The following is a 20024-nucleotide window of genomic DNA, read 5'->3' as shown; positions in this document are numbered from 1 at the left end:
ATTCTTTATCATCTGAGATAATAATCAGGAAAGGACCTCCTTTCAGACATGATCAGGTGACATTTCAGGTGACATGTCCTTCAGACATGATCAGGCTGACCTGACCAGGTGACAATTAAGGTTACAGTTTAAGGGCTGAAAAGAATGAGGGGGATAGCCATGTGGGGAGGAAGGGGAAGGGTGATCCTGGCAGAGGGACAAGGACACAGGACCCTGAGTGAGGGGTGAGCCAGCATGAGGTCAGGGGAGCCCCAGCTGGGTGACTAGATTCAGTTGTTAGCCTATGGGAAGTGTTAAGGAAAAGAGGCAGGATCTGATTCATAATTTCAAAGGATTATTCTGAGAATTGATTGTAGGGTACAAGAGTCAACGTAATGCTGGAGCCTTTGCAGCTAAGCGTTGGGGGAGAGGGGGGACCATGCTAACAGTAGCCACATTTATTGCATATTTGCTATGTGCCAAGCAGTATTTTGTTCACCTCACAAGCATTCCATTAACTCATTTAATCCTCACCACAAACCTATGCTGCTGCTGCTGCTGCTAAGTCACTTCAGTCGTGTCCAACTCTGTGCAACCCCATAGACGGCAGCCCACCAGACTCCTCTGTCCCTGGGATTCTCCAGGCAAGAATACTGGAGTGGGTTGACATTGCCTTCTCCACAACCCTATGAGGTAGAGATTGTTTTCCCATTCTGAAGCTAGAAAAAATGAGGCACAGAGAGGCTACATTATTTAGCCAAAAGTTCACAGTCAGACATAGAACCTGCACTCTGACTGCTTCACCAGAGCCTCCCTACAACACTGGGATCAGGAGCAGGAAATCAGAATGTGCAGTGGGGATTCATTCATTCAAAGGACCATGAGTTTATTGTGTACCTTCATTGTACCAAGTTCTGTACTAGGTCTGGGACTTTAAGGAAGAAGGAAACACAGCTCTGCCCTTAAGGGGCAACCAGGCTCCCAGGGAGAGAGGTGGGCCCTCAGCATGAATCAACCCAGGCTCTGTGCACCCCAGTTCCCTCGGCCCTGTTTCTGGGGCCAGACTCCTCAACTACTGGACCATCTAAATCACTCCTCATTCAGGGCCCAGGATAAACCAAGAGGTGAATCAGAGGGCCATGGCAGGGGTGCAGTCCAGACTTCCTCAGGCACTGGACTCTCCTGCCCTGACCACCCTCAAGCCTGGTGCAAGAGCTTCTCATTGGAGAGGCATAGCCCTCGTGTGGGGTCTTTCTGGATTCCAAGGACCTCACAGCCCCCACTGGGAGGCAGGTGAGTATTGTTCCTGCTTCAGCAGAACTCTAGCTCAAGGCCAGCTATTGTCTTCCAATTTAAGAAACAGCCTTTCAGGAGTTGAAACTCCTGCTTAATTTGAAGTTGCTTTTAATCCCATGGACAGAGGATCCTAGCAGGCTACAGTTCAGAGGGTCACACAGAGTTGAACACAGATGAAGTGACTTAGCATCCACGCATGCATGCACGTGCAGACTTGGGTAGGTAGCCGAACTGAACTGTTTGGGGTTGGGGAAGAGAGTTCCATGACACTGGGGGGAAAGGCCTTGTGGTATTCTGAAGCAGCAGTGATTTCCATAACAATCACCCCAAATCTTCGCCTTGTTTGTTCTCTGAGGCCCTGACACAACTGCCTCTTCAGGCAACCTATTATTAAATTCCTATTATCCAGGCGAGACAGCCTGGTAGAGAGCGGATTATCTCCTCCCTGCCTTCTGCATGACAAGTCAGCCCCAACCTTCCCCCACACACACCCCGCCCAGTAAAAGGGTGAATCAGGGTCTACTCAATATCACCCCCAGGCACTCTTCCCCTCTGACTTCCTTAGAAGCACTTTTTATGCTAGGGTGACCTATTGATGAAACCTCAGCCCCTTCTACAGCAAGGCAGGAGTCAAACAGTCAAAGACAGCACAGGGTGGAGAAATCAGAAGGAGCATTTGCATGAAATCAAGGGTTGGTGATGATCTTTGCAGACAGCAAGTAAAATGAACCTTGTTCAGAAAAGTCAATATGCTGCTGGATTAACTCCATTCAGCCGTGTGTGTGGAAGCCCCTGAGGGTTGATGGACTTGTACGTGTTGTTCCTGGGTAGGGCAAGATGGCCAAAGTATCCCCGCCCACAGCCTTGGAGCACTTGCTCACACCAGGGGGCTTGCTTTAGCCTGGAACCTCCCCAAAAACAAACCAGTTCTGTGCATACTGCGTCGGGCTCTGAAGGGTGGCTGGCAAGTAAGCAGAGTTCAGTGAATGTTCAGCAAATAAACACATGGATAAAAATAACAGATACCATTTATTGGACCCTTACTATACACTTTACGTGGGGTGTTCCATTTAATCTTACAGCAACTTAATAATCAAGCATCACTCTCCCTTTCATAGCAGAGGAAACTGAGGCTCAGGCTGGTTTTGTAACATGCTCAAGTTCTTACAGGCAGTGCATAACAGGGCTGGGATTCGAAGCCAGGCATGCATCTTTGCTTTCTTACTCCTCCAGCCATCTCTATGAAGAGTCCCGTGCCTGACCCAACTGCAGGAAACTGTGGCAAGCTTGGTAAATAGCCAGGGTGGGTGGGAGCAAATAAAGAACCAGCAGCTCCCACCCCTATCAGTAAAGAACCTCAAATTTAGCCTAGAGACCAGCCATCTGAGAGTGGGGGCTTTTTGTGAAAGGAGTGGCCTCATGGTGAATATCAACTAAATCAACCACAAGATACTTTCTTCTTGAAAGACAGCCCCAGACCTCTGCAGTGACTGGTCTTCTGCCCCAAGCGCTGTACCCCATAGCTCCTGAAAATTACGAGTGATGATTGGTACATGACTCAGAGAGTATCATAACCGCACATGACATTGGGGCTAGCTCCAATGCCCAAGATCTTGGGGCCTTCTCTCTAACAATATATTATTATGGGTTTCCAAGGTCAAGGTAACACAGGGCAGGGAGGACAAGTTTCATTTATTGCCTACTACATATTAAACCAGAAGATGCCACTAACCTGATCTATTATTTGTGGAGCTATTGTCACCACAAAAAGCATCAAGTTTTCATGGAAGATTGTGTCCCCCATTTATTTTTCAGCAAGATGTCTGTCATTTCATATCAATTTATAAGAGCTCTTTATGTCAGAAAGACATCAGCCGTTGTCATATGTGCTGCAAATCCTTTCCTCAGTCTTTTGCCTTATAATTTTACTTAATATATTTTCAACATGTACAAGTCAAATTTTATGTTTGCATTCCTTTCCATCTTTCCCTTTTTAGTTTCTAAAACTTCTCCCAGACCAAGATTATATAAATATTAATATCTTATTATGGCTTTTTGACTATGTAATTTTTAAACATTAAATGGTTCAGTTCCACTTAGAATTTAGTTATATGTATGGACAACATATTGTATTGCTTACCATTTACCACTTAACCCAGCTAATTGGGCATAAACTCAGCCCATAAGATCCCATCTGAGAAACAACAACAGCAAAAACAATCTATCCAGTTAGTCCACCAAATGTTCACATCACAGGCCATGAGTACAAATGAAAGACTCAAGAGACCCCAGTAATGAATCTAGCCGTTATAGATGATTGAGACAATGGGCCCAGCTTTTCCTTAATGGAAATCCTTGTTACTGCAACACCTTCTGCTCCATGATGAGAGGAAACAAGGGCTACAGACACTCTCTAAAGAACTTAGAAGAATTTGTTAAAAATGCAGTTTGGCTAAGATCCCTTCCTGCCCAGCCCGACATTGAGGCTTACTGCTTTGGAGGGGCGTATTTCCACTCCGGCAGTCCCATTGAGCCTCGGCCACTGATAATTAGATTCTCCTGGAGGTCATGGCCAAGTTCAAGTCCAGAGGCAACTTCTAAAGCTGTAGAATAGAAATGAAACTGGTGTAAAGACTTTCTGACAGCCAGACAACAAATTGAACAGATCAGCATTCTAAGCCTTGGGTGTGGGGGGTGAGGTGTTAGAGAAAGGACCAAGGCAGAGATTTAGGGATCTGTAAATATTCTTCTCTTACTGGAACACATACTGCTTAGTGGGCAATCTCTTTCTCCTCCAGATGATTAACATAGAATGCCTAAGTGAAGGTACCAGGGGTAAATCACAGCTTAGTAACAAAATTCACAGCAAGAAGCAAATGAGAACAAAATGCATGCCGAATCTAGGCCATTTTCCCAATCAAAATGCAGGAGGTTTTCCCCAGCTGTGTTCCAGAATGGCCTGCTTCATTTATGACAGCCAAAGGTTGGTGGGGTTTTCAAGGTAAGCAAGGGAAAATTAATTTCTGTAAAGTGTCTCTCAGTCAAACGTATCATCCATTCCTTCAGTTGTTCCAGGTAAGTGCGTTACCCTGGACCAGTACCTGCCTGCCCAGCCCCCCTCCCTTGGAGAACATGTCCTCTGGTTTCCACCAGACCCTGTTAGGCAGGGACCAAGTGTCAGAGAAATCACATCCTGCCATCTCCTTCCATTTTGATTTGTGGCTCATTCAGTGGTTTTAGATTCTCTCTGCCACTGTCCCCTTCCACGAGGGTGATCACCGAAAGATTGCTTCTTAATGGAAGGCAACACCTGCGGTGAATCATGCCCACACACTGAACGGCATCTTTTTCACAGAAAACGGATGCTGTGTCTCATGTGAGGAGAATTAGCATCAGGCGCTGGAGTTCTAACATGAGCCCTCGATACGATACCCAGTCGTTATTGATGAACCCCTAAACTCCTTCTTACTAAAACCAAGTTAAGTTAAATATTCCAAAATCCCAGATTTCAAAGAAACCAGAAACAGATAATGGCAACAAAAACTCAGTTCAGTGTTCAGGCTTCAGATTCTGGGATTCACGGGGAATGAGCAAACAGCTGGCTAGACACACCAACATGTACACCTACACACCCAGCCACACACACACACACACTCCTTCTCTCTCTCTTTCACACACAAACATACACACACAGGAAAGCTGAAAATTCATGCGAGTCAGTGTTGGATTTTTAGCCCAAGTGACGAATACTAGTATTTTTGTACATCTTGTCAAATAAATACCAATCCTCTAAAAAATGCTGTTTTTTTCCCCAAGACCTAGCTAATCCTGGCCATTTGTGGGTGAGTGCTAAAAGTCTGAAATGTTAAAGAGAAAAAAGAAAGTGCTTTCTCATAATAGTACCCAAAATCTGGATGCGAACTAAAATACCTGCACTTAACCCTTCAGATATCACACACATGCATTCTCTAAAGCACCCAACCAATACCTAGCTTTTAAATTGAATTACGTGTCACAAACCTGATATAGGGTCAGAACCACAAAGTATAGATTATGAAATGGGCTTGAACCCTACTCTTAAAACCAAGGTGTTTTGGTAACTTGGTTATCTCAGAAGCATCAAAAAGCAGTGTCCTAAAAGCCAGCTCTCCCCTGGACTGCCCTCCCAGCACGAGCAGCCTCTTGAGCTGCAGGGGGAGGTTTAGGCCATTAGCTGGTGAATCTGATCAATATGGACACACCAGACTCATAACTCTCATTCCTGAAAACTCATCCCTAGATTAGAGCACCCAATATATGAGGCTGGCCTCATTACCCAGAGCCAGGGTGGAGGTAAAGCTTGGTGGTTTGAAGGCCCTATTTTTGAAAATCTCGGGCCTGGATTCAACACACTTGTCAGCTGAGTGCTCCTGGGAAAGGCAGGGAAAGCTCTTGGAATCACCCCTTCCATCTGTCAAATGCAGGTAATAAGCCAGCGCATTGAAGAGGTGGTCATGAGGCTTAAGAGTGACAGTGACCAGCAAGCCCCAGTCACCAGTGATGCTGGCTCCATTCACAAACACCATCCTCTTTCCTGTGGGGTTGGATAGTTTGAAAAGAGACACTCAAGAGGCTATTGAAGGAAGAGTGTGCTTTCTGAGGCTAATAACCTACAAGGACAAACATTTGCCTTGGTAGTTAATTTTAAATGTTAAAGTAATTGCAACAAGATAAGAACTGCTGCTGTAGCCAAGAGCCCCAATTTATTGGGATTGAACGGGAAAGAAAGAGCCTGCCCTTTACTGTGTCCTTTCAAGTTTTCTTAGGGACCTGAATATCTCATGGTTTGAGAATCCAGGCACCAGCCAGCAGCCCCAGCCCCACTCCAGAGTAACCACTGATGTCTGGATGGTGGCAACTCTTCGGTGAGAGTTGCCAGTTGATGCAAACTGCCTAAGAGAACAGTCTGTTTCCTTCTAGGGTTGAAGAAAGCTTCAAAACCTTATTTTGGTCCATCTTTGGCTTGTCGGAAGTGATCTCGGTGGTGCTGAAGTATGACCACAAATTCATCGAGAACATCGGCTATGTTCTCTACGGCGTTTATAACGTCACCATGGTGGTCGTGCTGCTCAATATGCTAATAGCCATGATCAACAACTCGTATCAGGAAATTGAGGTAAGACCAGTTAATTGAAAATGCTCTCTCCCCCTGGGTTTAATCTGTATCCCTGTTTGAGGGATGATGAGGGTAATGATGTTAGAAACCCATGTATTATTATATGTGAAGCCAGGGCAAACAACAGGCATTCTTCCTGGATTGCTCTAAGCAGCACTTTCAGTCAACCAGCCACAAGGCATGGCTGCACTACGTCTGTGATGGCCCAACGAGGGCAGAAGAGTCGGGGTCATGAATCTTTGCTCTTTTACGCGTACCCCCTCAGGAGAGCACGCAGGTGACCCATGGCAAATCGGAATGACTATTTATTTCTACCCACATTCACTTCTGCCTCTCCTATGTTATTTATTAAGTACCTACTATATGCTGAGCCTGTGCTTGGCCCTGGTGATACAGAGATGACCAAGACACGATCTCTGCCCTTGAAGAGGTTTCCACTCAGTACAGTCAGGAAAAACATATACACCAACCACCACACGATCGCGCAGCGGGGCCAGTGCACCCAGAGAAGTCCTAGCAGGTGTAGGAGGTGCAGGGCAGAGTGTGAGCGACTGTGTGGGGAGGAAGCTTGCAGAGGCCATTCAAAGACTGATTTTGCTAGACAGACAAAGGCATCAAAAGTATATTGGGAGGCAATTTATCAAAATCTAAAATGCATGAACCGTGAGCTATTGATTGCAGCCTTGTTTGGAACAGCAAGAAACGAAAAACAAACTAACTGAGCATTAATAGGAATCTAGTTAAGTGGATTATGATGCATCTGAACCATGGGATACTGTGCAGCTTTTATAAAGGATGAGGATGTGCTCTATATTCTGATGTAGAAAGACCTCCAATTATAATGGTAAGTAGAAAAAAATCAAGCTTCAGAACAATGTATATATTGAACTCTCTTTACATAGAGAGGAAGAAGGAAAACATATTCCTTTTTGATTGTAAAATCCTTTGAAAAAGATAAATAAGCTGAACGTGTGCACAAGAAGGGGAGTACTGTTGAGAGGAGGGGGTTGGAGGACAGGATAGCTGTAAACGCTTTTTCTTTAAACCCTTTCATGCTTAAAATCATATCATTGTTTAATAGATATATTAAAAGTTAAATGAATAAACTCAACATTAAAGCAAAATAAAATGCACTGATGCTTTTGATACAACAATTCCGTGCAGAAATATGATTTTGCATAGATGTTCATTAAAAGAAAACCTTGGAAATAGCCCATCAACATGTTTAAATAAACTGAGATAGCACAGACATTAAAACACTGTTTATAAACAATAAGACTTTTTCGGGCTGACAGAGCAAATCTCTATGATATTGTGAAATGAAAAAAACACAAGCTATAGAAAAATATCCTTGGGCAAATCTCATTTACATAATTATACAAATGTGCCTATGCAGAAAGCAAAGGTAGGAAACGGCACCCTCTGAGGAAGGGAGTGAAACAAGAAAGGAGTTTTGAAGGGGGACTTTCACATTTGCTTGGTATACCTCGGTACTTAAATCTCTTATAAGAAACAATTATTCATGTATAGAAAATAATTGATTGTCATGTATTAGTTTGCTAGGGCTCCCACAACAAAATATCACAGACTGGGTCGCTTAAGTAACACAAAGTTATTCCCTCAGAGCCCTGGAGGCTAGAAGGTCCAGGTCAAGCTACTGGCTTGGTTTCTTCCGAGGCCTCTCTTCAGCTTTCGGATGACTGCCTTCCTGCTACGTCCTCTCAGGGCCTTTCCTCCATCGTCTCTTCTACTTACGATGACACCAGTCATGGATTGGGACGCCACCCTCACAGCGTCATTTAACCTTAATTACCTCTTTAAAGACTCCCTTTCCAAATACAATCACATTCTAAGATACTGGTGCTTAGCGCTTCAACATATGGATCTTAGGGGGAAGCTTTGGTCCATAAAGCTCCTCCAAAAAACAATATTCTATACAATAGGAACAGCATGTACCAAGGCAGAGAGGGTCAAACAATGTGGTATACTTGACATTAGGCTTCCCAGGTGGCACAGTGGTAAAGAATTTGCCTGTCAATGTAGGGGATGCAAGAGATGCAGATTTGATCCTGGGGTCGGGAAGATCCCTTGGAGTAGGAAATGGCAACCCACTCCACTATTCTTGCCTGGGAAATCCCGTGGACAGAAGAGCCTGGCGGGCTACGGTCCTTGAGGTGCACAGAGTCAGACATGACTGAGCATGCCTGTAATACTTGGCTCCGCGCTCAAGAGTGTAGACTGAACAAGGAAAAGAGACAAGAGGAGAGAGCAAGAGGTGAACCTGCGTGAAGCCTTAGTCTGAGCCCCCAGCTCTAACACCCCAGCCACCTACAGGAAAAGGCAGCACTGCATCAGCAGACAAGCAACACATATACCTAAGTGTTTTACACACCTGGTCACCTATGTGGATAATGAGCTGCTGCTAACTCACCTTCTTGGGCCTCAGCTTCCCCACGTGTCAGAGACCCCAGGTGGTGCCTGGCATACGTGGGTCTCCAGAGCACCCGCCCCAGCTTTCTGCCCCATCCTGTGGAGCACATGGTGTGTTGGTCCAAATGAATATGGCATGGGAAGTCACGTGACTGGTAAGGGGGATACCCACTAGTTCGGGACAGGAGTGAGCAAGCCCATGGCTCGAGATGCCAAGTCATCCACCACAGGGTGGTGCAGGGAACAGAGAGAGCGGACTGCAGCCCACCCTCCCCTTGGGCACTGGGCTTCTCCTTGTGGGGCGGGGGCGCACAGTCCCCACCCGCTCACCGCTGAATCCTGTACAAGGGCCCTGAGGACTGCAGCCGGGATGTGCCCGGGGTGTTCGTGGTCACACTGAACTTTGGTGGAGTAAACCCCTGTAAATCTGTAAATCCCTGCAAGAGAACTTATTTATTCAATAGCTCTTGAGCATCTACATCTGAATCCACAGATGTGCCTGCCTCTGAGCCTGCTTCCACCCCCGCCATGGCCCTCCAGTGGGCAGACACGCCTTCTCCCCCTGAGCAGCGCCTCCCATGTCCTTGGGCCCCCAGCCTTCCCCTCCTTAGGAGCAGCTCTCCCCGCCCGCATCCTCACCCTCGCTTTCTCTATCTAATCCTTCCTGTCAGCATCTAAATGCATCTCTTGATCTTGAAAATAAAAAAAGTAACTACAAACAATCCTCCCTCCACCTCACTTTGCAGCTCTCAACCTCTTTCTCTCCTGCTCTTTATTGCCCACAAAGAGCTGTTTATGCTTCTCACTGCCTCTCCACTAATTAACTGCTACTCTTCTCCACCCCAGCACACCCACACTTGACCTGGTTGAGAACTCCTCACCCTTTGGATCTCAGCATAAACACTAGCTGACCCCCAGGGGCAGACCCCCCTCCCCAGCATCTCCCCCAGCTGTCAGCCCAGATCTAGATACGAAGAGCTGATGAGTTAACACACTCATGTCACAGGCCAGGCTCTGAGTCCCAGGAGGTCATGTTTGCCAAACCCAGTGCCTCCCTAGCACAGGCCAGGCATACAGTAGGTGAACTGTAGGTTGGCACATAGGAGGAGGTTGGCTGAGTGACTGAAGATTGAACACCAGGCACTGCGTTAAGCTATGGAGACACAAATAATATTTACTGAGAGTTTACTAAGTATTAATATCCGACATTGTTTTTCATGCATTAACTTCTTTAATTCCCATAACAGCCTGTGAAGTAGGTGTTACTGTCCTCATTTTACAGATGAGGAAATTGAGGCCCAGAGCAGTGAAGTCCCCTGCCATGGGGACACAGCTAGTAAGGAACAGAGGCAGGATTTGAAACCAGGCAGCCTTGGGAGCCTGTGCTCCCACCACCACATCACCCTTTCTCTCAGGTCGGGAGTCCCACCTACACCTCTCTGTTGTATGGCAGAGATCAGAAATGACCCTGCCCTCACAGAGCTTCCGGTCTAAAAGGCCTGTGCAGCATGTCCGCATAGACCAGGCCAGGGGCTGATGGGGTCTCAGCAAAAGCAGACAAATTGGTCAAGCTCGCTGGTGGTGACCTTCTGCTCTCCTGGCATGCCAGCAGCCTCAGGTGGGACCTGGCTAGGCTCACAACCCCTTGAAGTGTACCCACTGCTCATAGAACACGTAATCAATGCCAACCCCAGGGCCATGGGAGGCCGGCAGTGTGATCACCATGAGCAGAGGAGGAAGCCCAAGGCTACTACCTACATCACACAGTCCAGGTGATTCCAAACCCCTAGCTTCAGGCTGCCCTCTTAGGATAGGGGCCCATGGAGCCAGGCCACCTATAGTAACAGATCTGGGCTTTAAGGCTACCGCCACCACCAGGGACGAGCAGACTGCCTCTTGCCAGCTACATTCAGGTTTGCTCCCTTGAATTACATACGCTAGCTGTTGTTGTTCAGCCTCTAAGTCATGTCTGACTCTTCACGACCCCATGGACTGCAGCACACCAGGCCTCCCTGTCCCTCACTATCTCCTAGAGTCTGCCTAAGTTCTAGCCCATTGAATCGGTGATGCCATCCAACCATCTCATCCTCTGTTGCCCCCTTCTTTCACCTTGAGTCTTTCCCAGCATCAAGTTCTTTTCCAGTGAGTCGGCTGCTTGCATCAAGTAGCCAACATATTGAAGGTTCAGCGTCACCATCAGTTCTTCCAATGAGTATTCAGGGTTGATTTCCATTAGGATTGACTGGTTTCATCTCCTTGCTGTCCAAAGGACTCTCAAGAGTCCTCTCCAGCACCATAGTTCAAAAGCATCAATTCTTCGGCTCTCTAGACCTATGCTAGACCTCTTAACATTGTTGGCAGCACTCTAATCCACTTTCTAGTAGGAAATACACAGTGATATCTAATATGGTAGCCACAAAACCACATGTACTGAGCACCCAAAACGTGGCCAGTCCAAACTGAGATGCGCTGTGAGTATAGATCGCATGCCAATTTTGAAGACTTGGTATGCAAAGAAAATATAAACTATCTCATGAATCATTTCTCTAATGATTTCATGCTGAAATGATAACATTTTGGGTCTACTGCATTAAGTAAAATACATCACTGAAATTAATTTCACTTGTTTCATTTTACTTTTTATAATATGACTCCTAGAACATTTAAATGCCCCCACGGGGTCCACCTCTGTGGCTGATGGGATGGGTCTGCTGGAAGGCGCCGCCTCTGATGGTGTGCTGTTGTTTTCCTCGCCCTGCAGGAGGATGCAGACGTGGAGTGGAAGTTTGCCCGAGCAAAGCTCTGGCTGTCTTATTTTGATGAAGGAAGAACTCTACCTGCTCCTTTTAATCTAGTGCCAAGTCCTAAATCATTTTATTATCTCATAATGAGAATCAAGATGTGCCTCATAAAACTCTGCAAATCTAAGGCCAAAAGCTGTGAAAATGACCTTGAAATGGGCATGCTGAATTCTAAATTCAGGGTAGGTAGCGTGGGGCTGGAGGGGCTGGAGGGGCAGCAGATGGGGGAGAGGGGAGCTGTGTATCTTTGATTCACAGGATGCCCCCGAAACCAGGCAAGGTTTCCCCCGAGGAGGGACCCCGTGCTCTTCAGTCAGCTGGCACTTCAGCACAGCTGCAGCACCAGCAGGGGCCGCTAAACGGCCTCAGCGCCCCTCTGCCTGTTGGACTGAGCTGGGACCCCACGGAGAGACTCCTTAGTGGACTCGAAAGCAGAGAGCTCTCCCCAGAAAGTAGCTGGATTGTCCTTTGGGACACCTGGGAAGGGAGGCTCCCAGTCCATTATCTCCCCCTCCTGGAGATCCTCAATTGTTAGCATATTAAAAATCCCTGGGCAGTCACTCTAACTGAGTGCTCTCCAAACAAAGCTAACCAAACAGTAATTCTGTAACCCATGGACAACCTGCAGAGCCAGAGGCCCCAGGAAATATGTTCCAGGAAGCCAAGCCACAGTGGATACAGGGACCTCCTGGGGGTCCTCATTTTAGAGGTAGCCCCCTATGCAGGTGCTATTTGAGTCTTACCGTGTAGGTATGTATTAAGTATTATGTAATATGTATCATATACTATGTATCTTGGTTTTTCTTTTTTTCCCAGAAGACTCGATACCAGGCTGGCATGAGGAATTCTGAAAGCCTGACAGCAAATAACACTTATAGCAAGCCCACCAGATACCAGGTAAGCACCCCTTTCCCAGGTACAGGCAGAAGCGGACTCCATTAAGACACCAGTATCGTCAAAGGGCTGAGTCATTCCCTGTAGAACACAGCTTCATTCCTTCCTGCAGTCAACATTTATTTATATGCCAGGCACCGTGCTGCTTCTGAGGATACAGACAAGGTTCCTATCTTAGTGGCACTTCCAGACATAGAGGGAGAGACACTATGGATCAGTAAACATGCAATTAAAATATGTAACGTCAAATTGATCAAAGTGCCAAGATGAAAAAACTCAGGTGCGAAAATGGAGAAAACCAGGGAGCCCCTGCTTCCATGTGGTTAGAAGTTGCGTCTTTAAGGAGAGGACAGCTAGCTAAGACCCCGTAGATGAGAAGGCGGCAACCACAGGGGGCCTTTCAGGCAGAGGAAAAGCGCAAGCCAAGGCCTGGCAGGTCGAGAGCCGAGCCACTGGAGCTCAATGAGCAGTGGGGAAGGGGAAGGCGATGAGGTCAGAGTTCAAATCCGGACCAAAGCAAGGTCAGGGTGTGGGTTTTACTCTGCGGTATCTAGGAAGGCAGTGGGAGGAGTTTAACTTGGGGGAGGGAGAAGATGATACAATTTTATTTATGCTTTAAGAAGACTACCTATCTAAAAAAAAAAAAAAGAAGACTACCTATCTGCTATAATGAGAAGAGACCAGTGGGGACAAGAGTGGAAGCAGGGAGACCAGGGAGGAAGATATGGTCCAGGTACAAGAGACTGGTGACTTGAAACGTGAGAAGGGTGATGGAGAAAGGCTGACTGACTCAGTATACGTTCTGGATGGATCTCCAAAGGGACAGGATGCAAACCAACAGGCATGGGGTAGGGAGAGGTAGGCACCCGCGGCGGCTCCCAGGTGGGCGTCTTGACCTTAGACTGCCAGCCTGCACATGGTCGTTATAAAAATTAGGAGGTCTTTTATGCCTGCAGATCTCGCTTTGCTTTAGAAATTAATGCAATCTCTGTATCAGTTTGAATCAGTCAGTGATAAATGGTCACTACAGGTTATTGATTATAAAAGTGCAGGCCATCCTCTTCCTGCATTCCCGCCCCTGATAACCAGTGGTTTTATCCACACTGACCATTTCCTATCAGATCTAAATCTGACGCTGTCCTGAGTGTTCCTTGGGGCCAAGGTGATATGTCCCTGGTGCCAGCATCCCCCGAGGGAGCCATTACAGACTCAATGTCTTCCAGACCCAGGTCTCTAATTGAATCTCCATCCGTATTTCAGAAGCTAACTCTGCAGTTAGGAGGAGTTAAGTGTACAATTAAGAATGGCTCATCCCTTGTAGTACTTAGTTTTATCGGATGACATGGGCTAAAAAATTGGCAAAGGGCAAATCTTGTATTGATTTAATTGTGTGCTAAATTGGACCTGCCCAGCGTGATCAGCTTTGAGTTTATTTTATAGGACAAATCCTTCAGTCAGGGAAAGGATTTATATTTCTTTGCTTCTCAGAGAGAAGTAGAGATTATCTGTGCCACGGAAAAGATAGAAAACCATAATGGGTTAGGGGCAGATGTCTCCTGGGTTTTGAGCACAATCAGCAGCTGCAATCAAGGACGACAGCTGCTGTGGTCAACGTCCTACAGCCAGATGAATCCTTTGTGAAGGGGACCATGCTCCACGGTGTTCTTGAGCAATCCCTATTCTGTCTTCCATCATTACTGGCTGAGTCCCTGCAACCTTGTCTCCCCCAGAGTTTTCTGCTGCGATGATACGGATTGGATTAGCCTGTTTGCAGCTTCAGGCTAACTGACAGTCTGGGAAAGCAGGTCCACCCTCTACCTTTCGAATCCATCAAGAAAAGCCTGGGGCAACTTACTCAGATCGTTGTCACCCAAAAGAAGACAGAGAAACTGGAAGACAGAAAAACTGGGCCCGTGGGCATCAGAGGGAGTGGGCTGAGAGGAGAGCAGATGGAGCATTTGTACATTTGCACTTTGCTCAGCCCTTCAAGGTCAGGTCTGGGCATCTTCCTGAGCCAACATCTGCTCAAATAGGAGTAAACCTTGAGCCAGCACAGGCGGACAGCTGGGAGCAGACTAGACATGAGAGCACGTATAATCTCACACGTGCCTGTGAGACAGGCAGGACCTGTAACCCCACTGGACACACAAGGGACCTCAGTCACCTGGCGGGTTAAAGTGAGGTCTGTCTGCGCTGCGCCACGCAGCCCGGCAGGAGCCCTTGGCACTCTTTGTAGCGTCACACCCAGGCCTCCCTGGAACCTGCCCTGTCTCTGTCTGACAGGCCCGGGGAAGAGGTCTGTCTGAGCCTGGGGGAAGGAAGTGAGGAACAGAAGGCGCTTTTGCTATCACAGGGCAGCAACCATCACAGAAGGAAGGATTGGGCAGGGATCTAAAAATGGCTCAGCCTTTTTCTTGAGCCCACTGGTGGCCTTCCACGCTGCACTGCTTTCCTCCCAAAGCATCTTTCAAAAATGCCAAGAAATTGTGAGAAGCCCAATTCACTCCCTTTTTCTCACCATGCAGGCTGCACCCAGAGCCTCCTTCTCATGGAGCACATATGCTATCAGCCTCTCACTGTCTAGGTGCTGAGACATTCTGGAGCAATCCCAACAAGATACAAGCCCTATTGTTGATATGCATGTTAGTTGTTAAGCTTGTTTCCCTTGTGTCTCTAGTGGATCTGCTTGGTTGCTCAAACTTAGAATTTGTTGTTCAGTCGCTCAGTTGTGTCTGACTCTTTGCGACCCCATGGACTGCAGCATGCCAGGCTTCCCTGTCCTTCACCATCTCCCAGAGCTTGCTCAAACTCATGTCCATTGAGCCAGTGATGACACCCAACCATCTCATCCTCTGTTGTTCCCTTCTCCTTCTGCCTTCAATCTTTCCCAGCATCGGGGTCTTTTCTAAAGAATTGGCTCTTTGCATCAGGTGGCCAAAGTATTGGAGCTTCTTCAGCATCAGTCCTTCTAATGAGTAGTCAGAATTGATTTCCTTTAGGATTGACTGGTTTGATCTCCTTGCAGTCCAAGATGTTGGGTGTTTAAGCTTCCCAACATCAGCTTTTCAGGGTTCTCCATTATAAGGGAAGACAGTTCCTCCAGATCTCAGAGGTTCTCTTTGCTTTGCTTTTCTTAGGCTTCCAGGGGTCTGAATTGTTATTTTTCGCAAAATTGGTTCCTTGTTTTTGTAATCTTTTTTCCCAATCTGGGTTCTGTGGACATGAAACCAAACAATGGAACAAAACCATGATGCTAGCAAAATGGCCAAAATATGTTTCCTATCATAGCTACATTTGACCTGATCATTTGACCTCCCACGAAAGGCATAGGTTCTTAAAACTCAGGTAACCTGCCTCATTGACTACAAGAGTGTCAGTGAGCGATCTGGCATTGCAGTTTAACCACCATCAGGGCAAGACCCAGGCCTCTCAGAGAAGGAGCAGCATGAAGGCAACTCAGTACATAACTGTGCAGCCTGAAATTAGAGGCTGACTCAAACCACAGCGCCCAGCAGAGCTCCAGTGGGGGGCTAGGAGGGGCCCCCACGAGCTCTCAGAGCTCAGTGGGAACAGCCTTTCCTGGGGCCGACTGAACCATGGGGTCACAGCTAGAGATGCCCCCTTGGCGAGGCCACTACCATTAAAGGCCCTGTAGGCGCCACCAGTTGGTGATAATATTAATGCATTCCATCCCCCAGCTCTCTGCATCCTGGAAGCTCACTTCTCTTTTACTTGCAAGCAGCTTTTTCCTGAGCCCATGTTGTCAGAGAGGACTTAACCAACTGCTTGACCTCACACAGCAAAGCCGAGGACAGAATTCAGGGCCCCTCAACCTAGCAAATGCCAGCTCTATCCCCTCAGTCCTCAGGGTGAGCAGGTAAGCGGAAGGGATACTGAGGAGCTGGGAACCCCCCTCTGCGGTGCTGCTGGGCTCCCACAGATGCAGACGGGTTGGCCACAAGAATATTTTTAAATCCTGCAATTTCGCAGTAACCCTGGAACGACTAGCTGGCAGAATCCAAAGTTCACCTCCTGCGGTCTTTCTTACACTGGGCTCTATTCTCGGTGGCTCTTCAGTGTTTGTTCTTGCCTCCTTTGCTGAAAGGATCTGGTATCTGCATAATAAGTAGGACCTCCAGTGTGACTCCCGACCGTGTTGGGCGGGCGGTGAGATTTCAGGGAAGCGGGATCTTGGCAAAACCTCCCAAGGCTCGGCTGTATCTGTCTCTGCCTCTGGTAGGAATTTTCCAAAGTACAGTGGACTGGTCCTCCATGCCTGTTCCTGACCATGGGCCCAGTGAACCTCTTCTCCTGCATAGCAGCTCCATGGGAGACAGTTCTACCTGGGCTGACCTGCTAGGACTTTCTTACTCCCCCAGTTTGCATCAGTTGTTGAAATCAGGCCCAGAGAAGAGGGCATGATGGGCTAAGGTCACAAGGGGCAGGGAAAAGTCAGGCTGAGGACCCTCAAACAGTGCACGTGGATCTCAGGTGTTTCTGTCTCTCTTCGTGGCTGGACCTCCTGCCACTGCGAGTATCCCGTTCTTACATTCGGGCTCAGGTGCTACTGAATCCAGAGAGACTGGAACCTCCCCATGAGTCAGGTCACTCCTCAAGAGCAAGGCATCAGGCAAGGGAGGGTCCCCAACTCTGCCAGGCACTCTGCACAAGGGAGAAGTCACATCTACAGAATGTAAGCTGCTTCTGTGCTTGGCTGGGCTGGTTTGATCCCTCCCTGTGTTCATGTTTCAGAAAATCATGAAACGGCTCATAAAAAGATACGTCCTGAAGGCCCAGGTGGACAGAGAAAATGATGAAGTCAATGAAGGTAAGTGACTGGATCTGCTTCCCGGAGGGCGGAAGCCAGATGTGGTCTCACCGAGCCTGCAAAGTCAAGGTATCGGCGGCGGGGCTCAGTCCCTGGCTGGAGACCCTGGAGAGCCTCCCTGGAGGTGTTGGCAGGATAATCCAGGGGAACACAGTTGCAGGACTGGGGGCTCTGTCCCCTGGCTGGTCGCCAGCTGGGGCTGCCCTCAGCTCTGGCCACAGAGCCCTCCACCCCAGCACCAGCACCAGGACATGGAGCCCTAATCACAGAATGGTTCTGCCTCCCCAGTCACGGCTGACACAAGTCGCCTCCTGTCCCTTGAGCTCAGGACAGCCCTGAGCTCCTCATCCCCAGAGCGCACCGACAGGCAGACCTAGACAGCCCCTGTTCTGGCTGGCTCCATCCTATCTCACATCCTGGCTCTCAGAAGCTACCAACCAGCAGTTTCTCAAAGAATTCCTTCCACCCCCTCAGAAGTGCTTGCTATAAAAGCGGATGCAGAGCTCCCCCGCCCCCAGGCCTAATAAATCAGCATGGCCTGGGCGTCTGCCTGTGGTACAAGTACCAGGCATCCTAGTACCAAGCATTCATTCTGATGCACGCTGAAGTTTGCCAACTACATTATTTTCACTGTTTGGGTTATTTTCCAGTCTATTTTAAGCAGCTACTCTTAAGTGAAAAGCGAATTACCATACACCAGGTAATTAATCTTCATGAGACACCTGGGACAAATATTTGCTACCTTCCAAGAGTGAAGGTACCAAGTCTTTCCCTCGCTAGGGTCTCAGGGGCCTCTGGAAGGAGCCTAGTCATTTAGTGACCCTCTGCTTCATCCTGGGACATCACTGTGCAGCCTCAAGATCAGCAATGACCGAACGACCCCTGGGCTGACACTATCTAGGTTCTGAGCAGCAGCCCATGTGCCCACCCTACTCTTGGGTCTCAAATACAACACAGCCGGGTACCATGGCAGCCAGCCCTCTGAAGTGTGTAACGTGACTGACAGGAATGTAACTGAGTATAGAAGGTGGGGCTGTCCAGGTTTCATGCCACGGGGATCACAGCCTGAAACTAGGGCTTAGTGAAGCCCCCATGAGAACAAGAGCTGTATGCCTTTGTCAAAACTGGCCAGACTACAGCCTTAAGACTCCTGCATCTTCTGTGCATCAGGCATACTTGGAAAATAGGTATGGCTAATGTGTCCCCCCGCAGTGGACTCCCGCTTGAGTCAAGTCCAGTATCTCCCAAGCCAGGCAAGAACCTTTCGACCCCACTTTGTGGTGAATGAGAAGATTCCCACAGCCCAGGCCCATGTGGACCTTTAACCACGTGGCTGACTGTGGAAATGAGTGGAAAACCCTACCTAGTGGCCCCGCGCCATAGAAGGAGGCGGCGGCAGGCCTGCCGTGGTGCTCCAGTGAGGCATGCTGCTTGCGTGATCTGGGCAGACCCTGCTCCTGCGAGGCTGCCTGGCTCCACAGCCATGGCCACTGATCAGCCGAGATGATTCCCTCAGATGCCTGGGAGTTCCTCCTCCCTGCAAATAATGATGACAAGACAAAACATGAAGCATGATGAGAAAGAAATGTTAAAATTAACAAGGGTGCCGCTCAGAGTCTTAAAATCTGCGTTTAATGGCTCCAAGACTAACGTTCTATCGTGATAAAACAGGTGCAAGCAGTTCACCCTGATCTTGATTCCTCTGTCTACCTCAAACCCTTCAGGGAGAGCTTGACCAGGAATGGGAGAAGGGTCTTCAGCGGACGAACATGTCCTTTAGTGGGAGGAGCTGGGTGGGATTTAGGTCGAAACAGACCTCCCGTCACCTCACCTCCACCCTGGGGGGCTGGATCAGTAGCCTGACATTCTGCTGGAAGAAGGCAAGCCTCAAATGCCTCTAGGGTGAGCCCCTTCTGCAGGCTCATACTCACCGAAATCTCCTGTCCTTGCAGGCGAACTGAAGGAAATCAAGCAAGATATCTCCAGCCTGCGCTATGAGCTCCTTGAAGAGAAATCTCAAGCTACTGGAGAGCTGGCCGACCTCATCCAACAACTCAGTGAGAAGTTTGGGAAGAACTTAAACAAAGACCACCTGAGGGTGAACAAGGGCAAAGACATTTAGCAGCCTGCATCCATCGGCACCTGTGACTTCTACCAGCATTCCAAGGCCAGGTGGGATGCCCTGGCCACCAGCCCTGGTTGGGAGGGGCCCTGGCCCACTCCTCTAGGACTCTAAGGGAACCCACTGGCTCCGTCCTGACCAGCCTTGCTGGCATCTGCAGCCCAGCGGCCTGCCTGGACCCAGAATGATCATGAATCTAGGCTGTTGGGTGAGAAACTCGACCACAGGAGGAATGGAGGAAGTGGCCCCCTGACACGTGGGGACACCTTCAGCCCAGTCATAGGGGCATACATCCCAGTGGCCAGTGCAGGAAAAGGCCATCTCGGATGCACACTCGTGCCCTCCCACCGCACACAGACCGCCGTGCTGTCTGTGTGCAAGAAGACAAACCACCTCACCCCACACACCCCTGCTCACTCCCTCCCCTGACCCACACACCCAGAAGAACCGGGCGGTGACCTGTGATCTATTCTTAAGTGCCAGATGAGAACACAGATAGCCTACTAGCAAAATAGTTCT

At 48.4% G+C, this 20024-nt stretch overlaps 1 protein-coding gene across 4 annotated transcripts in view; it reads left to right on the top strand.

Annotated features, from left to right (window-relative positions):
- TRPC7 (transient receptor potential cation channel subfamily C member 7) overlaps positions 1-19505 on the top strand; it is a 129136-nt gene extending 109631 nt beyond the window's left edge. For all 4 annotated transcript variants that reach the window (XM_065935504.1, XM_065935517.1, XM_065935516.1 and 1 more), the window contains 5 exons: positions 6235-6430; positions 11622-11843; positions 12478-12558; positions 17308-17383; positions 19336-19505. In XM_065935504.1, coding sequence (XP_065791576.1) covers positions 6235-6430; positions 11622-11843; positions 12478-12558; positions 17308-17383; positions 19336-19505 — 745 coding nt within the window. The remainder of the gene's footprint in view (positions 1-6234; positions 6431-11621; positions 11844-12477; positions 12559-17307; positions 17384-19335) is intronic.
- The last annotated feature ends 519 nt before the right edge of the window (positions 19506-20024 follow it).

This window comes from Muntiacus reevesi, chromosome 1 (genome assembly GCF_963930625.1).
Source record: "Muntiacus reevesi chromosome 1, mMunRee1.1, whole genome shotgun sequence".
NCBI lineage: Eukaryota > Metazoa > Chordata > Mammalia > Artiodactyla > Cervidae > Muntiacus > Muntiacus reevesi.
Note: the sequence above shows the minus strand (reverse complement) of the source record. Positions and strands in the feature narration are given on the sequence as shown.